The sequence below is a fragment of the Xyrauchen texanus genome, chromosome 24 (genome assembly GCF_025860055.1).
Source record: "Xyrauchen texanus isolate HMW12.3.18 chromosome 24, RBS_HiC_50CHRs, whole genome shotgun sequence".
In the NCBI taxonomy this organism is placed as follows: Eukaryota; Metazoa; Chordata; class Actinopteri; order Cypriniformes; family Catostomidae; genus Xyrauchen; species Xyrauchen texanus.
Genome location: NC_068299.1, coordinates 9,572,929 through 9,595,806, shown reverse-complemented (window position 1 = coordinate 9,595,806; position 22,878 = coordinate 9,572,929). Strand labels below are relative to the sequence as shown.

General features: G+C 37.1%; 1 protein-coding gene across 1 annotated transcript in view; it reads right to left on the bottom strand.

Moving 5' to 3' along the window:
• Nucleotides 1-22,878, bottom strand: part of eys (eyes shut homolog) — a 313,033-nt gene that overhangs the window by 40,074 nt on the left and 250,081 nt on the right. Inside the window, exons 34-35 of the mRNA XM_052089876.1 lie at nucleotides 22,099-22,266; nucleotides 15,467-15,617 (exon numbers count right to left, since the gene is read on the bottom strand). Coding sequence (XP_051945836.1) covers nucleotides 15,467-15,617; nucleotides 22,099-22,266 — 319 coding nt within the window. The remainder of the gene's footprint in view (nucleotides 1-15,466; nucleotides 15,618-22,098; nucleotides 22,267-22,878) is intronic.

Genomic DNA, 22,878 nt, shown 5'->3' with positions numbered 1-22,878 from the left:
GGGTCTGTATGGGTAATAATTTAAATAGCTTTTAGCGTTACACAGTGGACATTTCACCTCAGAACCACGTGCAAGAAACCACATTTCATTGTGCAAAAATGTTGCCACAGTCACATTCAGACCTCCAGATAAATACGGCTCTTATAAAGTTATATAAATATTGGGCTCTATTTTCATTAGAGCACCTATTCTAAGCTCAGAATATCAGATGTAGGAATGGATGGGAGTGTTTGTGCAGTCTGTGGGTGCATGTGCGCAAACTGCGGGTGTTTTGTTTGTTAATGATGTGGCGCACTGCACAATTTTCTATTTTCCTGAGATGTTTTAAAACCATGGCTGTTTTCAGCGCAAAGTCTAAATTCAGTTAATACATTTGTAGTTTGGAAATTCCACCAGGAGGTGGTAAAAGTTCATGTCCAAACACTGACAATATAGTGGAACATCAAATTATGTCCCTGACAATCACAGCTGTAACCATTTTATGAAACAAAAATGTATGAGATTTGTATGAAACTATCTATAGGTCATTGTTTATTTTCAATAATTATAATTATTGTGTATTTAGAACTGTATTTATGATTCAATTTGTATTGGTATTTTTCCACCTGTTCTTGTAGAGTGATTTTTAAGTCACTGCAAAAGGGGCCAGTAGAAGAAGTTGGAGAGGGTAAAATGTTTAGATATGGTATGATTGTTTTGACCACTTCATTATTTTGATTATATTTTCATTTCATTTGAAGTGTCATTTGAACTAATAATTATTTTTGGCTTATTTTTTCATTTTCAATACAGTTTTCCAAAATCAAAAACGACCTGTAGAAGTAAAGCACATGTCGATGCAATCAATGTTAAAACTAGCCATGATTTTAGTGTCCTTAGATTAAAATGATCAATAATACTTGCACTCTCTATAATATAATGGAGCCTACATCACATTTTATATGTCTATAAAAGGAGCGTGTCAATGTCAGAAATATGCCTGACACATTGTGTGTTAATGCACAAAAGAATGTAAGTCTAAATTTTGATTACTGTATTGTATACAGTATCAATAACCACTAAATTGCACTTGACCTAGCCCATCAGCGCTTTGAGCACGTTGTAGGGTATTACATATATAATTTAGAGATGTGGACTCAATCAGTTAAAATGGGTATTTTGCCTGCATTTTACCATCATAATGTGTAGGGTAATTTGCACGCATGCTAAATTTAGGAGGGAATTTATGGTCTTGAAATATGTGAGCTATGAACTAAATTAAACTGTCCTTATTAGGTAAGGAAATGTATAATGGAATTAGTCGCGTTCGACAACCATTATAAATGAGATAAATGACAAATAACTAGATTATTTCTCTTAATAGATTCTCCACCATTGAAAACACAATACAACATCTAATTCTATAAGCTCACAATTTCTACAGTAAGGAATTAGCTTTAATAAGAGAATTATGATTAATTCACTTATTGGAGTGATATTATTCTCATGGCTTATTGAAAATAATATCACATGTATTTAGGTACAGCATTGAAGTGAAATCTTTCAGAAACAGGGATGAGATTATTTATCAAAATATACCACAGTCAAGCCAACCCACTTGAGCCCAGGTTTAGGGCACGCTTTCACAAAAAAAATAAAAACCCCCTCATAGCCATGCCCATTGACTTTGTAATGACTATAACTTTTGGCAGAGCGCTATTTTGTTAGTAAGTGTAGTGTAGCTCATTCTTTATTTTTTAACTACTTTAAATTGTGTTGGCGTGCAGCTTTTCAATGTTATATGCACTAAAAAGATTATGCACCAAATTCAACAAATGTTGGACAGAATCTAGGGAACCAAATTGAGGTTTCAGAAGTGGCTGTGAATTAAATAGCGAGGAAATAAAAAATATTGGTAGATCAAATGCATTGATCCACAGAGCTGTCACATTAAGAATGCTGCCTTATTTCCCCAGAAAAACCAGCAGTAGTCCCTCAAGAATAAATGGCATACATTTAAATAATAATATCTGCTAAGAACTACAAAGTTCATTAGTAATTAAGGAAGGAAAGTGATGCTGTGTAATGCTGTGTCCCACGCTTGTTGACCTTTGCCTATGTGTGAATAAAAATGCACTCACACACACGCATGCACACACACACACGTACACACACACACACACACACACACACACACACACACACACACACACACACACACACACACACACACACACACACGGGAGAAAGCCAACCCCAGTGGGAGCATCTGACAATATATGCAGATACTCCCAACACTCATTTCAGACTTATAGGAACTCGCAGACTATTCTGCCTCTCACAGACCAGTTTTAAACAAGATTAAAGCAAACTAAACATTTAAAAGCCTCCAGCCATAAATATTCAAGATCAACAGTACACATTTAGAGGGGTAGCCTTACATGTTGTGTTCAGAGCATGTTGACTTCTAATGCATGCATACTAAAAAAGCCAACAGTAAGTTATGGATATCGTTTATTTTCTGTAGCGGGTATGACAACCCCAAACAAGACATAAAAAAAGATGATTTATTTGCAACAAGTGTCACCAAAAAGCATTGCAAAAATATGAAACGTTTACAATCAAGTTTCATGAACACTACCCCTCTGCCATTGGTTGGACAGATAGTCGCGCCTCAGAGTCTCCATTGATTGAGACAAAGTTGCTATGTCAGTCTGGTCGGGACGCTCAAACGATCAGAGTGGTGTTTAGATAGCGTCACCAAGTCACAAGTTAAGCTTGTAGTGCCACCTCCATGTCTTTGCAAGTCATCAGGGGGCAGTAAGTGCAACTCCAGCTGTACAGCCAATGCTTAGCTGTACAACAAACTGATTGCTGATCAAAGACAGCAGGACAAAGTAATTGCAATGTCCGTACTGGGAGACAGAAAGGACAGCTGATCATCCTCGCAGTGGCAGACCACATGTAAAAACACTTGCACTGGATTGGTACATCCGGATATCACACCTGTGGGACAGGTACATGATGGCAACAACAACTGCCCGAGTTACACAAGGAACACACAATCCCTCCATCAGTGCTCAGACTTCCCGCAATAGGCTGAGTGAGGCTGGACTGAGGGCTTGTAGGCCTGTTGTAAGGCAGGTCCTTACCAGACATCTCCGGCAACAATGTTGCCTGTGGGCAAAAACCAACCTTCTCTGAACCAGACAGGACAGGCAAAAAGTGCTTTTCACTGATGAGTCATGGTTTTGTCTCACCAGGGGGGATGGTCGGACTCGTGTTTATCGGTGAAGGAATGAGAATTACACCAAGGCTTGTACTCTGGAGCGGGATCGATTTGGAGGTAGAGGGTCCGTCATGGTCTGGGGCGGTGTCTCACAGCATCATCGGACTGAGCTTGTTGTCATGGCAGGCAATTTCAACGATGTGCATTATAGGGAAGACATCCTCCTCCCTCCTGTGGTACCCTACCTTCAGGCTCATCAAGACATGACTCTCCAGCAGGACAATGCCACCAGCCATACTGCAGGAATGTCAATGTTCTGCCATGGCCAGCAATGAGCCCGGATCTCAATCCCATTAAGCACGTCCAGGAACTGTTCGATCGGAGGGTAAAGGCTAAGGCCAGAAATGTCCGGGAACTTGCAAGTGCCTTGATGGAAGATTGGGGTAACATCTCACAGCAAGAACTGGCAAATCCGGTGCAGTACATGAGGAGGAGATGCACTGCAGTACTTAATGCAGCTGTTGACCTTCACTTTACACAACATCAACACCTCATGCAACCCCCCTCCTCCCCCCTACTGCTACTCAAGCTGCACTTAAGATCTGTGAAGAGGAGGTGTGCCATGTCTTTCAGAAACAAAAGACAAGGAAAGCACAGGGCTCAGACAGTGTTTCACCTGTAGGATATTTAGGGGTTGATGAATTTAGACGGGAACTGTTAACGTGCCTGCATTCTCATATCATTATATGTAGGATATTTGGTATGCAACCTTTAAAGGCAAACTTTAAAGTGCCCTCATTCTCACACCATTATATGTAAGTTATTTGGTACTGATGAATTTAGACAGGAGCCATTAACGTGCCTGTCTTCTAACACCAATATATATATGGGAATTTAGGGTCTTGAAATATGTGAGCTATGAACTAAATTAAGCTGTCCATATTGTACATTATTAGGTAAGGAAATGTATAATGGAATTAGTCGCATTTGACAACCATTATAAATTAGATAAAAGACAAATAACTAGATTATTTGTCATTATAAAATGCTCCACCATTAAAATTGTAATGCAACGTTTCGTTGTATCTGCTCACAATTTCTACTGTAAGGAATTACCTTTAATAAGTGAATTATGATTAAATCACTTATTGGAGTGATATTATTTTCATGGCTTATTGAAAATAATATCATACCTATTTAGGTACATCTTTGAAGTGAAATCTTTTAGAAACAGGGATGAGATCATTTATCAAAATATACCACAGTCACATCGTCTTTGAACACAGACAAACTTTATTGCTATTCTAAACATAAATCTAATCTAACACATATATACAAGAGACAGGTTGGTGAGAAGAGTGACAGAATGTGAAATAAATGATCAATACAGTGAAAATGAACTTTATGGAGTTGGTTTACAAAGCCTTGAGAACCATTTAACCTTATTTGAGTCTACATTGATTTGCTATCGGATTGCCGAAGTATTCAACTAATACACCAGCCCTTTGAGCACAATATTGGAGATGAACTTGCGTGTAGTGGTGTTTCCTTGCATTCTTTGTGTTGCTTGGTTCTTGGTCAAAAGTTTGTTCCATCAATGTTTTGGACCTCTGCAAGATCGGAGTTATTGTCTTTATGAATGATGAGGTTGGCTTTGAAGCGAGGGCTTCTCATGGACCATAGATGGTGAGAGTCTTCCCTTTCAGTCCCGAGCTTCCTTGGACCGCACATGGCATGGATCTGGTTCCAACGAGATCCAGAGAAGACCCCGAGGGAAGAGTCAGAGCGATGCCTGAGCAGTCTGAAGAGCAGGAGAGACAAGCAGTGAGGGAAGATGACAAGAGAAGAGGCTGAAGAGAGGGTGTTCTTCCTGTTTGGAAACATTTTAACTGAAATTAGCCGCATCCTCAAAGGTGTCCTGCGCCAATCAGAAGTGACTTTTCAGAGTCACATGGTCAACTGGGCTGTCTTTTCCGACAGTTGATTTATGGTCCTTTGTTTCAGATTCTTTTACAAAATTCCTGCTATTTAATGATTAAGGTTTATGTTTAATCATTAACTTTATATCTTGCATATAGTACAAGAGGCATGACATTTATTGTCATTAGCTTTCTCTGCATATGCCAGCTTACATACTAAATGAAATTTTTTTCATGGATATTATACTGTATGTGTAGGTAACAAAACCTGACAATCCCTGGTTACAAATCATACTGGTTAATTAATTTGTTATTATTACACACATTTTAACGAGGTATATCAGGCTATAATCATTAATTTGTCAGTTATACAAGTTACCACAGTTCAAAGCAATTGTCAGAATTACATAGCAAGCCTAGGTATTGCATAAATCGTAGATTTAAATGCATTCTGTATATTTTAGAAGGTTAAGTCAGTAAAGTACTGTGACTTTGTATAGAATGTTCCTGGATTAAGATGAAATGTCCTATTTAAGATGCTGTTTGCTGAACAACGATCATGATGTGGTGATCTGATGAGTCTAAGTGTAGCAAACTCGTTTAAATTGGAGGACAAAATCTTGTGTGTCACGAGTCTCTCCGGAACTCCAAGAGTGTGTGTTCTGTCTTTTATTGCTTCGACCTTTCAATTTAGGGCCTCTTTGCAGAGACATTTTCAAGTCATATGGGATCTAGACAAGTCTCTTTGTTAGTTTTATTGGCCAGATGTGAGACTTACTGGCACTAAAGTCTTTCCATTTATGACATTGTGGAATTGCAGGATTAAGATTGAGTAAATCCTAGATTCAAATCATGTTGTTTAAATTCTTCTGCATGTATAATACTACACACCCACTTGTCTAAAATCCTGTGCTTACCAGCTGGCCCCATCTTCACACAGATCTTCAAAAGATCACTGGAGCAGTGTGAAGTTCCCTGCTGTTTCAAATGCTCCACCATCATTCCTGTCGCAAAGAAACCTAAATCACAGGACTCACTGACTACAGACCCGTTGCTCGGACGTCTGTGTTCATTTGAGAGACTGGTGTTGGCCCAACTGAAGGAGATCACTGGACCATTTGCCTATCGAGCAAACAGGTCTGTGGATGATGCAGTCATCATGATATTGCATCATATCCTTCAACATCTGGACAGACCAGGGACATAAGCAAGGATGCTTTTTGTGGACTTCAGTTCGGATTTCAACACTATCGTCCCAGCTATTCTCCGGACAAAATTACACCAACTCTCTGTTCCCACATCTATCTGTCAGTAGATCACAAGCTTTCTGATGGACAGGCAGCAGCTAGTGAGACTGGGGAAATTCCCTTCCAGCACCTGTACGATCAGCACTGGTGCCCCCCAGTGATGTGTGCTCTCCCCACTACTCTTCTCCCTGTACACAAATGACTGCACTGCCAAGGACCCTCTGTCAAGTTCCTGATGTTTGCAGACGACACTACTGTCATCAGCCTCATCCAAGATTACTTCTTTTTACAGAAGGGAGGTTGAATGGCTGGCTCACTGGTGCAGTCAAAACAACCTGGAATGGAACATGCTCAAAACAGTGGAGATGATAGTGGACTATAGGAGGAACACCCCAACATTGACCCTGCTCACCATTCTAAACAGCACTGTGGCAGCAGTGGAGCACCAAAACCATCAGGCACAGGAACAGTTTTTTCCTCTATCAATCTCATGAACAGTTAAAAAGCCCCATTGAGCAATAATTATGTGCAGTACAGCTTAATCTATTTATATTCATCCAACATATCCTACCTCTTCAGCCATTTATTCCCTTGCATCTGTATATAACAGATTTGTATTTGTACATATGCATATCCATCCATCCATCCATCCATATTTTGTCTTGTTGTGTATTTCTATATATACTTATATTTTCTATTCACTTTTTATTTGTATTCATTTTTTTATTATTATCTCTGTCTTGTTGTTGTATTGTTTGTGCACTGGAAGCTTCTGTCACCAAGACAAATTCCTTGTATTTGTAAGCATGCTTGGCAATAAAGCTCATTTAGTATACAGCAAAGTGCACTGTGTAGAATACTGTTTTTCACAAAGCATTGCACTCAACTTGACCTCCACTTTCAGTGTGACGAATGAACCAAAAGTAATATCAGCTACAATTTTAGCCATTTAGATTTTAAACTGTTTTGGAACTCGCAGGCTAAACAATATGTCACCACCGCAGGCCCTCAACCTAGTTCAACCTGAGCAGTATTAAACCAGATTAAGCAAACTGAACTTTGAAAAGCCTCCAGCAGTATCAAAGATCAACCGACCACATTTTTACATGTAGTGTTCAGAGAATGTTGACTGCTAATAGCATACATTTTAAAAGCCAACAGCAGTATTTGTTGCGTGCCTGATGCAGCGAGTATATCTACCCATAACAAGACATGAAAAGCCTAGGAAAGACATTCTCGCAGTCAAACGATGAGAAGAAGGCTGGACTGCTCCAAAGCAGCACAGTCAAACTGCGTTCACAAAGTATGAATTAATAAGATCAACGTATGAATAAAAGATTGCTCTTCAAGTGAATTGAATACATCAAACATCCACAACAGTACTTTATTCCCAGAAACGAGAAAAAACGAGGGCGAGGTGTGAGCTTTAGACTTTTCTAAAACTTAGAGGCATGCTTTGATGTCTGAAATCTAGATCATCAGTTTAGGATGAGTGATCAAAAAGTTTGGACTGAAGTATTTCTTCCTTCCTTTCTTGAAGCCATGGAAGGAAGATGTGGTGGTATATTTCAGAGTTGGCCCATCCACTTGTCACTTGGTATGAATTTATGTGAGCTGAGTAAGATCAGATGAGATAGAAATGTATTGATCCCCGGGGGGGAAATTTACTTGTCACAGTGGTACAGTGTCACACAGAACTGTGTGCCACGGACTAGTAAACATGAAGTCGCAACATAGAACAGTACTGTAAAATAAAATAAAATAAAAAAAACACTATAATAAAGGAAATGACACTTGTAATACATCAAAAAATACATACTGCATTATCTGCACATGAGTGGATAACAGTTATTTTTATACAGTTATTTTTTATGGTTTGTCGTAGGGATGCTGCTGTTTTGCACATGAAGTATGCTGCTGTATGCTAGTGTACACGGTACTCATATTTAGCTAGTAATCAAACATGTATATTACACATTATGAAAAGTTCCCAAAAGAATGGAACAGGTCATGATCTACTACATTTGACAAAATGAGCAGTATAAGGCAGAGCACACTGTGTAGGTTACTGTATCTCACAATGCAACACACTCAACTTGACCTTCCATTTCTAGTGTGAAGAATGAACCAGAATGAATATAACAGTGAAGAACAGTTTTGCTTTTCAACTTGAACAAAAGGTTGTATTCATTAACATTACTTAACACAGTAGTTAACATGAACTAACAATGCACAATGCTTTTACAGCATCTATTAATCTTAATTCATGTTACAACCCCAATTCTAAAATAATTGGGGCAATAAGAAAAATGCTAATGAAAACAAAAGGAGTGATTTGTAAATTACATTCACCCTTTGCTAAATTGAAAACACAACAACTACACATTATATGAATTTCTTTTTTTTTATGTACAGTAATTTCAAATCAGAAGATTGCAACATGCAACATGCTAGAGACAGGGACAATGTAAGACTAATAACAATTTGACGAGATAAAATAACAAGGCAATGTGAAACAGAAGATGTTAAACAGGTGATGAAATCGTGTAAGAGTATATAAGAAGCCTCCAAAAACAGCCTAGTCCTACAAGAGCAAAGATCTTTCAAGATTTGTCAATTTGCCAACAGATGCTTCAGCAAATAATCCATCACTTTGAGAACAATGTTCCCCAAAGACAAATTGGAAGGATTTTGGGCATTTCACCCTCTACAGTGCACAATATTGTTAAAAGACTCAAGGAATAAGGTCAAATCTTGGTGCGTAAAGGGCAAGATGAAAACCACTTCTGAATGTCCATGATCTTTGAAAAAACATCATTCATCTGTAATGGATAAAATTAACATGGGCTTGGGATTACTTTAGTAAACCTTTGTTAGTCAACACCATTCGTCGCTGCATACACAGATGTAAGATAAGACATTACAATGCAAAGTTGAAGCCCTACATCAACACTGTCCAGAAGCGCTGCCGACTTCCAATTTGGTTCAATGAGTCCACATTTCAAATGATAAAGTAGCAAAGGGTGAGTTTAATTTACAAAGGTTTAATTCACTCCTTTTTGTTTTTATTACCATTTTTCATACTGTCCCAACTTTTTCGGAGTTGGGGTTGTAGTTTCAACATATAGTTGAAATATTAAATTAAAAGTTGCATATGTTTACATCAGTTAATTCATCGTGAACTAACATCAACAAATGGTTCTTTAATAAATTAACATTAAGCAAGATTAATAAGTGCTGTAAAATTACTGTTCATTGTTAGTTGGTACCTAATACATTTATTTATTAATATTAACAAATAAAATCTTATTGTAACGTAACCAAAAATAGATTTTCCATGAGGTCCCTTAAGGGGCCTTCACATATACAGTGACTTGTAGCGACAATGTGACAAGATGCAGCAACTACCAATGGCAGTGCAGACAGTGATCCACCACTCCCTTATGCAGTCAAGTAGGAATGGCCATTTCATTGTTTTAATTGCTGTAAGTGTGAACACCCATGCAGTGGAAGGCAGACTTACAGAAGTCTGCAGGTGCATTGATATTGGTGCAGTGTTCGCTTTATGTATATTCTAAAAAGTGTGATCCCAAGTGAATAAGTGATCCATAAGAAATGGGGCAACACGTCAAATTTCAGCTACTTGGCAACTGACAAGGTTTTTCATCATTGTTCGACTGCTGAACAGCTGCATAATTCTCTTAGCCTCATCTACAAACACTGACATCTCAAGTGCCAAAGGACTTTCAACAAGGGGATTTTCCAAACAGTGCATCACACACTTCCTGTACTACCGGAAGTATAATTTCAAATTTTGCACTACAATGAATGAGTTGAGCACTTGGTTAGATTATGTCAATTGTGTCAATTCCATTCTTTGTTGATGAGACTGCAAATGCCTAAAAAGACTAGTTGTGTCTGCACACACTCTGGGACATGACTAAGGACACTGGAAGGAATCAGTGAATAATTTACAATATCAGTCAAAGGTTTGGACACACCTACTTATTCTTATTATTACGGTACAATTTTCCACGTTTTAGAATAGCAGAAAAAAAGAAATCATAAAATGTTTAGATTTAAAAGTGCTGATGCTCCTCTAACGAAAGGTGCCATATTAGTGACTAGTGACCCAGTTGAGGGACCCCAGTTTACAACAGTTAGGTTTTCCCTGAAACACTTTGTATTACCTAAATGCAATTATTCCAAACCAGGGGAACCTGCACACCAGGAGGTACCTAAACAGGATCCAGAAGAAATCTAGACTTTGAGATATAGAAGAGAGGTGATTTAGACTTTGTGTTTTATAAATATATAAAAGAGAAATTAGAACTTAAAAATATTGGGGTATTAAATTGATTAAATCTACTGATAAAACTACTGTTAAAACTATAACTATATTAAAAATGCTATATGTTGTTTCATACACAACATAGATTGTTAAATATTGACATTAATTATATTATTATGAAGAGGAATGCTAACTTAATTAATAAAAAAAACAATTTACAATGTATTCGCAATATACTGAACAGTATATCTCTTCATGTGTTCCCAGGCAACATGATCTCACGGGAAGTCGGCATGTTGTTTCAGAGATTTCCACAACCCTAGAATCAGCCACATTATGCCGGCTCACTGACAAGTGCCATCTCCTATCAGACATTTTTGCTTTAGCTCCAGTATGTTTACCTTCCTTTGTGGTGCGAGGGAAGACCCGGGTTTGGATCCCACATTAAAACAATGAAGTAATCGCGTTCTCATAATCAGTGACAAGCACGAATCTGAGGCTGCCCACTAACATTATATTTTTATGTTATGTTAAGGTCTGGAGTTTGGGTTGGGAGGTCCAGTTTATAAATCATGCATTACTCTTCACAATATTACTGCTTGTATAGCTGAAAACAACTCCCTTCACAACTCGCTTTTGGCACACCTCAGTAGACATTACACCTGGAACATTAAACCCAACAACATTTACTGCTTAAGCCACTGGGATCAGTATTTCTAATTTCCGTAAGCACAGACCGTTTTTAGCTAAAGAAAAGTCAACATACTGTTTCCGTTTTCACTGTGACATCAGTTTGTACAAAGGGAATCGAACCAATGATCTTGGCATTGCTAGCACTATGCCCTAACAGCAACACCATTTCTCCTTTCACCATCTAAATCAGGTATTTCTAATGCATTATATGCATAATATTTACAGTCTCTCAACATGTACTGTACTCTGCATCCAAAATATTATTGGACATTAATATGCCAGTATAAAAGAATATATAATTCTGTGGAATATCCAGATCAAAGCAGGAAATCAGACATTGGGAAAGTGCAGATGGCACATCTGACAATATCTCCATTCCCTCAGCCAGAGTACTTCCTCAGACAACTAACAGAAGGAGATGAACCTTCTCCAAGTCCTTAGTGTTGAGACCACTAAGTCAAATAAGGCAGCATGAATATCTAGAGACAACTGATGCAGGCTGGCGGATTGTTAAGTTAGAAGCACTTGGCATCATTAACACATCCCCTTTGAGAGAAAAGCTGTTCAAGAGACCCATTAATTCTAGAAGTGAAAACAGCACTCTAATGGCCGAGGTTTTCTGTACACATTGGCAATTCTATTTGCAAAAGGAATGTTTAGAACTCTAAAATTGATATTTCCAGTTGACACACTAAAGTAGAACATTTAAAATAATCATCTTAAGACAAATGCTTTTGTAAAACATTTATAGTGCCTACGATTTTTGCACAGTACTATACAGTATACAAAGAGAGAGAGAGAGGCTGCATCCAAAAACTGAAAAATGCTGCCTTCTGAGGTTGTATACAAAGGTAGGATGAAAATAAGGTGCTTTTCAAACTGTTCTTAAACAAGTTTCTTTAAGAGTTCCATTCATTCATAAATGCAGACTGATTAGGCAACAAGTCAGCTGCCTACATTTTCGAATGCCAGTGTGTTTGTGTGTGTGTGAGATAGAAAGTGAGAGCAACTTAAAGCAGATCAAAGGCCTTTTGTGGGTTTGTTTGGATTTTAATTTTTGACAGTTGGAGATTCAATTAATGAGCGTTGGCCTATTTCAACATTCCGACAATGCAAGTCTATTGACCTGACCCATATTTGTGACCATCAGCGAGAGGAAAAAATGGTGGTGAATGAAAAAAGACCTGAAAAACGATATCAAGAAAAACATAAAAAATTGCTTTTGATCCATGCCAAGTCCCAGGAAAAGTTCACACAGGACTGAAGACAGCACAAATTTGACCAAATTGAACTTTCACGGAAAAAAACCAAATTTTATCCACGATACATCCACGGACGCAGGCGAGTCTTATGTGTGACCAGCGAATACACATGTCCACCGGCACATCACCATAAACATTTCTCACTCAGAAGTTACAATTTTTTTTGTGTTGTTTTCTGGTCTGATTTAGTCAACATCTGTGATGACCCATCTGTATGAACGTAAAAGCTTCTTTTAACTACTGAATAAGGTTTTTGTCACATCTCACTGCGCAGCACAACGAAGGTATATGGGATATTGGCACAAACATGACGGGGCAGTCATAGAGTGACGTCATATGAAACAGGTCAATAGGATTTTTCAGATTTTTGATTGTTTGTAATTAATTAAAGACAAAGCTATTACAGAACAATCTAAAAGGTCTGTGCCGAGTTTGGTGGGCGTAGCTTAAAAGATCTAGGAGTTATAGTCAGATATTTTAGTCTTTGTTTAGAGATTTTGAAAAAACCCAAACAAAGTTTGTAGAATAACAGTATGTTGGCATTGTCAAGCCAATGTAATTAATGCAATTGTGTTAAACACACTCTTGATAGTCAAGACAGCCTCTTGAATTCATATGTAAATTATTTTGGTATTATGTATGCATGGTCATCAATGCTTATAATTTTTTTTAATAGTGCCCCGTACATAATCTATTCTGCACGAGTGGTTCTGTTCTTTTAATTATAATAATTATGGATTTTTACACTTGTTGTGATGGATAAAATACCAAACCAAATCAAGACACATTATTACGTGTTGAAAAAAGTAAAGACTAATGCGAAGCAAAGCACTGTGTGATTAGTTAAAACCCAAGCCATATGAAAATGCAGCTTTAATGCCACTCCCATGACATTTACATGTCAAAACTTAAGACTGCAGGAGTTCTACAATGATCTTCAGAGCACACATACATCAAATAAAAAGCCTAAAATAGACCATGAAAGTGCTGCTGCTATCATTTATAAATGACAAGACACTAAATATTAAAAACCTGTGGCTGTGTTAAAAATAATTGGTATAGGAAGAAATAGGTATTTCTTCAACCATGAGCATTTTTAGAACTCTCTTAAACACCTTTCACACTTTCAGTAGTTTATTTATTCTCTCCAATAAAAGTGTACAACAGTGTAAAAACATACATCACAGGAGAATGTCTGTCATTTTTGTCATTTTGTCTGAAACGTAATTAACATCTCCAGTGCCATGCCCACTATGTTTCAAATAATTTATTGTGTTTAATAGCATGGTTGGCATTTTAAATATTTCTGGAAAATAATCTCATGTGTTTTGCTCAGGCTAATTTAATTGCTAGTATTTTATACTTACTAAATATACACAATTATTTTCATGTGTTTTAAAAAATTTGACAAAATTACAGCTTAATAAAGCAATATCATACAAGCAAGAGTGCTGTATGTCCATATATCAGTGGCCCCTTGTGGTGCAGCTAATCAGATCTGTGCTGATATACAGACAAAACAGCACGAGTCTGATACTTTTTATACAATAGTATAAACTAACAAGATCTTACGGCACAGATCAGGCTCTGCTGTTGCTAGTTGAGAGATGCACCAATGCCTCTGTTAATAATTTGGAAATGTTACCTGGGAACTAGTAACAATGGCTTGGGCTGTTATTGGAGTAAAAATGACTTGAATGAGTGTGCATGTAAAAGAGAGAGTGAATGAGTGTGTGTGATTGCCATTTCCTTAATAACATATAGGGGTGTGTATTACATTTTTAAGATATAGTTTCAAATTTCATATCAAAATTCCATTAAATTTACTTGAGTAAACTTTAACAAAAGTGAATGAATAAAACTTACATTTGTAGTTTTCTCAGTTCAATATGGTGGAATTTTGTTAAGAAATTGAAATGCGTAAATCTTAGAAATAGACTAAAATATATAATTTTTTTTATGAATGCAAGCATGCCATAGAGCACAAAGTGTGATTAAACACAATGCAATAGTGGAAATCTAGTAGCTTCTACCCTGTTTTTGTTCAGTGATGCGACTCGTGACACATTTTGTTTTCCTGGACACCCCTGATCTATGCTCTTCACTGACAAATTTGTCTCCTTGGTAACCAAGTACACTAACTTTTGATAAAACATTGTTAGTGGCAAAATGTTGGTTGTGATGGAAATGACTCTGCAACTGAGGTTGTAGTTTGAGGAAATATGAATATAAAGGTTTTCACACAATAAATATTGAAATGATATTTGATTACCTCATTCTTTGTTAAGATTACCATATATTTAAAATGTAATAAATACAATTTTTATGATGGACTTTCACATTTTAACATTGAAAACAACAATTAACCCCTTAGACAACAAAAGGGCCCAAAGTTGAAGAAACACTCATGTATAGAATTGACGGTCAAACTGCAATAAATATCATCATATTTCTGTATGCGTTTTTGTTTCCTGAAAGTGACAGCTATCTGAAGGTCACTTTAATGACACCCTGGGGTGTAGATGATTAAAATGGTTTAATGTTGTATTCTTAATTTCATCTAAAGTGTCTTCTCTGTTTCTATTTATTAAGTGTGAGGTAACCACAAAGGAACAGAGATAACAACTATTCTTATTGCTGGTCAAAATCACTCTTTTGCTGAAAGTCTTACTGTGAATCATGTGGAAATTCAAAATCACTTTAGGTAATCTTACATACATTTGTGTTGTTTTTAGTATGAATTTTGTGTTTGACTAAATGCAAACAATAAGAGTACTAAAGATATTATAAAAATATATATAATAATTTATTTAAAAAAAGAAAAAGAAAAGTTCTGGAATTCTCACCTTACTGTAACAGGCACTAAGCTGTCATTTGCCACATTTTGATAAGCCACCGAACTCAAAACTTGACTGGCACTGCAACCCAATCTGGCCACTGGTCTTCCATTCTGGAGGAACACATGGAGGAAGCGGTCTCCGAAATTCTGCTCCCGGGCTGAAAGGGCAGAGGGAATATAAAGAGATGAGGAAGGATTCACTTAGTATGAACTTATTATAATGAGATTTAGAGATGACCCGTTTCGTGTGTGGTCAGACACCCTGTCTCAATTATTTTGAATCACTGAAACGTTAGTTCTCATCTCGTACTAATATGAAGGATAAAAAAACAAAACAAAACAAATAAACCCGGCAATCAACATTTTTACTTGTGTTACATGTATAGGAGATTACATGCATTCAAACATTCAAAAATGAGCATGTACACATTATATATGAATATGAATAAGATTAGCCTGAAAAATTACATTTTATTCCTGCAACTTCACAACATCTCTGACTTCATCTCTGGCATTATACATTATCTCATTCTGATATAATTATGATCTTTAAATTAAGACATTCTTATTGTTTTGTTTGAATTTCTACTACATACAAAACAATACATTATATACATTGTGCACACAGTTCAAGGTGTCGCAACTAAATCTGATTTGATTGCCATTTCCTATCCAAGCTTAAAAATATTGTGCTTAGTTGAGTTTCTCCTTGTTGTGGCATATTTGGGAACACATCCAGTGGTTGCAGCTGCACTTGGCAACTGCTGCATCAACAACAGTTGTAGTTCCACTCCATCATTCTTATTATATGGGGGTGTGAAGAAATGACAAAGTACTCTTTACTGTCCCAGTGGCCTTGTTACCCTGTAATAATAATAATAATAATAACCTTTATTTTCTATAGCGCCTTTAAATGTACATCTCAAAGCGCTGTACAAAAACAATTAAAATAGCAAAGATACAACACACAAAAGAGACATAATACACAGTAAAATAAACATAAAAAACAACAAGCATAAAAGACAATAAATCAATTAAAAGCTAACCTAAAAAAATGAGTTTTAAGCTGAGATTTAAAAATTCCAAAAGATTTAGCTTGCCTGATCTCAATCGGTAGAGAGTTCCAAAGTTTTGGAGCTAATGAAGAAAAAGCCCTATCTCCCATTAATCTCAAACGGGTTGAGGGAACAGTTAAAAGACCAGTATCTGAAGAACGAAGATCACGTTTTGGAGTACATGGAGTTAAAAGCTCTGTCAAATATTGAGGTACCAAACCATGCAGTGCCTTGTAAGTAAGCATCAAAATTTTGAAATCCACCCTAAACCTAATGGGAAGCCAGTGCAAAGACTCCAAAACGGGAGAAATATGGTCTCGTATGTTAGTTCTTTTAAGGATTCTGGCAGCCGAATTTTGTAAAACCTGCATTCTGTTTAAGGTTACTTTTGACACGCCAGCTAACAAGGCATTACAGTAATCAATACGCGAAAACACAAAAGTGTTTATCAATCTCTCTGCAACAGTAAACGACAGCATTGGACGCAATCTGGCAATATTTCTAAGATGGAAAAATGAGATTTTAACAGTATTCAAAACATGTGGCTCAAACGTTAAATTGACATAAAAAATTACTCCTAAATTCCTAAATTCCTCAATTCCTCTGTACTGGGTCTAACAGAGTGAACGTCCTCCTGTCAGTACCTGTCACCCATTCTGTTCACTCTCCCTCTCCTCGGCTGATGAGTGAAGCCCAACAGGAGTTTGACATGGCACTCGGGGGAAGGTTTTGTTTAGAGCAGATGAGAGGCAGGTGTAACTCTGAGCATTCTCCTGCATTCTGATGCATGTCATAGGCTTGTCTTCTGATTAACTTCCTTTGATCTCTAGAGTTTTACTGTTTGTTTCTATTGGATTTGCGGCTGGTACATGTCATAGATTAAAGGTACAGCATCTTCTGCACACTAGTTGAGGGCTGATGTACTCCTGATTGTTAAGCTACACATGCAAAATATCATTGTACTTTGGGGAGTTTAAAGGTGAAGTGTGTCATTTCTGTGCCACTAGCGTCATCAAATGGAATTGCTAAAATATTAACGGTTTTCAGTCAGTTTTCCCCACATCTTCCACTGGTTAAAAAATAGATAGTCCCAACCTAAACTCACATTATTGGCTGAGCAAATGGAGCTCATTCATGAAACATGAGCAGAAAGAATTTTTGTGGAAATCAGTCGTAAAACTATTCTTATGTAAAATATTTTAAACTATATTGAAAGAGACAATTTCAGAAAGAATGGTTTTTATAAAGAATTTACACAGAAAATCATTCTGATTGCATATCATGAATGAGGCCCAATATTGCTGTATTGGGCTATTTGGCTCAAACCAAGAATTTGTTTTTCAATTGCACCACAGTTTTTACACTTTTCAGGTTAATCAACGCACAAATGGCTTACTTGTAGTTGCCTCTGCACATTAAAGGTGCTGTAAGTTATTTCAGACATTTTGTCATTTTCAAACCATAGAACTTTTACAAAGTGTGTTCGTAGCACATTATAAAAAGGTTACCTTCGTTAACATTAGTAAATGCACTGACAATGAACAATATATACAGTATCTCACAAAAGTGAGTACACCCCTCACATTTTTGTAAATATTTGATTATCTTTTCATGTGACAACACTGAAGAAATGACACTTTACTACAATGTAAAGTAGTGAGTGTACAGCTTGTGTAACTGTGTAAATTTGCTGTCCCCTCAAAATAACTCAACACACAGCCATTAATGTCTAAACCGCTGGCAACAAAAGTGAGTACACCCATTAGTAAAAATGTCAAAATTGGGCCCAATTAGCCACTTTCCGTCCCCGGTGTCATGTGACTCGTTAGTGTTACAAGGTCTCAGGTGTGAATGGGGAGCAGGTGTGTTAAATTTGGTGTCATGTGTCGTGTGTGGTGGAAACCAGGTGAGGAGTACAAAGACAAGTGTGTCTTGCCTACAGTCAAGCATGGTGGTGGAGTGTCATGGTCTGGGGCTGCATGAGTGCTGCCGGCACTGGGGAGCTACAGTTAATTGAGGGAACCATGAATGCCAACATGTACTGTGACATACTGAAGCAGAGCATGATCCCCTCCCTTCGGAGACTGGGCCACAGGCCAGTATTCCAGCATGATAACGACCCCAAACACACCTCCAAGACGACAACTGCCTCGCTAAAGAAGCTGAGGGTGAAGGTGATGGACTGGCCAAGCATGTCTCCAGACCTAAACCCTATTGAGCATCTGTGGGGCATCCTCAAATGGAAGGTGGAGGAGCACAAGGTCTCTAACTTCCACCAGCTCCGTGATGTCATCATGGAGGAGTGGAAGAGGACTCCAGTGGCAACCTGTGAAGCTCTGGTGAATTCCATGCCCAAGAGAGTTAAAGCAGTGCTGAAAAATAATGGTGGCCACACAAAATATTGACACTTTGTGCCAAATTTGGACATTTTCACTTAGGGGTGTACTCACTTTTGTTGCCAGAAGTTTTGTTTACAAAATTGTTTACGCAATTTACACTGTTATACAAGCTGTACACTCACTACTTTACATTGTAGCAAAGTGTCATTTCTTAAGTGTTGTCACATGAAAAGATATCATCAAATATTTACAAAAATGTGAGGGGTGTACTCACTTTTGTGAGATACTGTATATATTTACAGTATTTATTCATTTGAGTTTATATTGGTTAATAAAAATACAATTCTTCATTGTTAGTTCATGTTAGTTCATAGCGAATTAACAAATGTTAGCATATACAACTTTTTACTTTAAAAACATATTAGTATACTACTGTATGTTGTAATTAACATTAACCAAGATTAATAAATGCTGTAAAATGATTGTTTATTGTTTATTATTCTAAATAATGTTGTTGTTAAAAAAATTTAACCTTATTTTAAAGTGTTACCAGTGTAATATACACCTATTTCTGTGTTATCTGTCACAAAGTAAGGCAGTGCCACACAGTATTTTATGCATGGAATAAAATCAATCAATCAATAGAATACAGTACTACACTATTTTTTCCTCTGACATTATTAGTCACGTACCAGCAGTGTTTCCTTTATATTTCACAGAAATGTATGTTAAAATTATTCAGATAAAATTGACATTGATCAAAAGATATTTAGCCACAGAATAATAAAGAAGTTCCTAATAGCGTTCAGGCCAGGTTGGGAGAGCATTTTAATTAAATCAGTCATTTTCCTCCTCTAAAATTGATGAATCTGTCACAAGCCAAATGAGCGAGCTTACCCAAATGCTTTTTTCCTGTCTGTTTTTTTTTTTTATTTCATGAGGACCATGACAGGTAGAGACACAAGATAAACATGGTCAGACTGCCCATATCAGGTGATCTGCATATTATATGATAATCTGACATGGTGGAAGAAAAAAATATTTTCTAACTTGACATCAAAAGCAATCTCATTCAAAGATGACAGTCCATCCAACCCCTCTGCCTTTAGTGCCTACAATTTATAGACATGACTCATCTCGCTAAAAGGTTATTTAAATGTCAGGAGATTGCCAAGACTGCTGCTATTGATGTAATATGGACAGCATTTTATAAATTTGAACTGAGATTGGTAAAACTTCCAACATTTTTGACTGTAAATGGGCCACTCAATGGCTGCAGCTGTAAAATATTCTTATTGAAAAAGCAGTTGACAATCTCTTAAGCAAATGGCGATGATTTTACACCTGTAGTGATGCCTGATGAGCACAATATTCAGCAGGCACATGAACGCAGTCATGTCACACTGAACCAGCATTGGATATGTATGTGACCTGCTCTATCTGAAGCTTAGAGGTAGTATACTCACATCTACAAAAAAAGCAGGTGTACAGCTACAAGTTGAAGTTCATAGAAATTAGCAGAGATGCTAGTGTTCCTTTGTGAATGTTTTCTCTACATCCAGTGATAGTATACTCCACCCAATTTTTATCTCCTCCTATAAAAAACTGTATAACTTATCAGGGAAAAGAATATCAGTGTGTTTGACCTGACGAAGACCCAATTTGTGTCGAAATGCAGTCAATAAACGACTTTCTCTGAGTCACGCTGACCCAAAATCACAAACAATATTTTTTTTAATACTTACTCCTTTAATTATAATATAATGTTAATCAGACTCACTCAATTACAGGTAAAATCCCGAAATACTCATTCAATGGAGTTTTCCCCAGTCAAGGGAGCATATTGGTTTAGGACAGAGTAATTGAAGAGCATCATCCGGCAGGGTTAGCCAATTAGCTAATGGGATCAACCATCATAACTTGAAAATTCAACCCACAGCACATATCCTTGTCTGGCGTGATTGATTACACCAAGAGACATTTGCTATGCCATTAACATGACCTGCGTGATTACTGCATTATTGGGTAAAGAGGTAGTTGGTCTGGTGTTTTAATTTAGCGCTGAGGCTTACACTTCTATGCCTAGCCTCATAATTCAAGGAACCTTCAGTATATCTAATGTGCAGCTGGCAATGTTGTTGTCAATGGAAAGCCGATTATTCATTAATACACGTTGACCGAGTGTGAGTTTATCAAGTCAAACTTTCTGTATCGTTTGGAGGTGATTGCTGTTCAATAGACATGTGTGACCAGTGAATATGTCATGAATGGGATGTCACAGTTAATTACTTACCCCTCAAATCACACTGACATTATTATTCTAACAAAAACTCCATGTATGTATACAGCTGTTCACCTGAATCTTTGAGCAGGTAACCATAGAAACTAAGAATTTCTAAAGAATATTCGATTAGCACCGCTAATAGGTTTCCTCTATGTTCATGACATTTTTTAAGACCCATAATGGTTTCCATGGTAAATTTTAATAGACTACACCAGTCTACACCTGAAAAAAAAAGAAAACAAAATTAATAAATGCAGGGGCGGACTGGGAAGAGAAACTGACTCGGGTGAGGGTGGGGTGGGGCTGTCCTTTTCTGCATATCGCAGTGCCGTTTTGCGACCCTCTGCAGCCAGTCACGGCACATTCAGCATAATGCGGCAGCCTGTTTCAGCTTATCACCGCCCGTTCGGCCCCGTTTCGTGGCCGGCCCACCGGGAAAAGTCCTGGTTCTCCCTATGGCCACTCCGCCCCTGATTAAATGTATAGCAAATACTCATACAATGTAAGGTAAACCCTACTTGACATTAGCACATTTAGTTATTTAAAGGGTTTTGTTGCTTTTAGATCATGCCTATTAGCTTTAAAGCCATCTATATGCTAGTGTACTCTTAAAATTGACCAAATGAAATGAACAAAAATAAAAACAGTTACAGTCTTTCTCTTCTGGGAAAACAGACTAATCATCTTACACTAAGGGGCATATTAAAAATGTTATCCAGTAAAACGCTCTCTTGAATGAAAATTGCCCCCCTTATACTAAAACCAAAAGCCACCAACTAGTAAAAGAAAGTAGTAATTCATGATTGTGACGTTAACTTAAGGCAAGTGCTATCTTCGATATTTCCCCAACTTCATTTTATTCAATAGGAAACATGTCAAAACAGAAAAGGAAATGGTTTTTGTCAAGCCATTTCATGGGGTCTTTAAGAGCTGTGTTCTGCGGCAAGTTTCAGATACTCACTGTAGAGAATAGTACCATGAAGTGTCTTGCTCTTCATTGTCAAATACACAGTCCTGTTGTCCTCAGAGGATTTACTTGCAAAGTGACTATCTGACTGCAACAGGGACGTCAGAGGCGGCAACTCCAAGAAAGATCTACCGTCAAACCGAGGGAAAAACACTGATGTATCTGAAAAGGAAAAAAAAAAATACAAAATGTACAGTAGCCTACTTGAATCTAAAATCCACATAAGAAACATCTGTGTTTTTTTATATCATGGCAGAGTCGACAATTTAAAAGGATTGTTCACCCAAAAATAGAAATTCTGTCATCATTTACTTACCCTGATGTTGTTCCAAACCTGTATGTCTTTCTATCTTCCTTGAAACTCAAAAAGAGATGTAAGGCAATATTCTAGGGACTGGCAGCCTCAATCACCAGTCACTTTCTTTGTATGGACAAAATATGCAATGAACATAAATGGTGACAGCTGCTGTCATTCTGTCTAACATCTCCTTTTGTGTTTCATGGAAGAAAGAAAGTCATACCGGTTTGAAACAACATGAGGGTGAGTAAATTATGACAGAAGTTTCACTTTTAGGGAAACTAGCCCTTTAATTTCCATGAAATTTTGATTACAAGCTTTCCACATTGATATTTATTTGACACATAAAATCAAGATTTTATATAAATGTATAAAGGTAAAGTGTATATATTTCAGGTCCTGTAACCGGTCACTATTTTAAATCACATTTTGCTCTCACTAGTTTATTTTAAATGATCTTCCATTGTGACAAATTC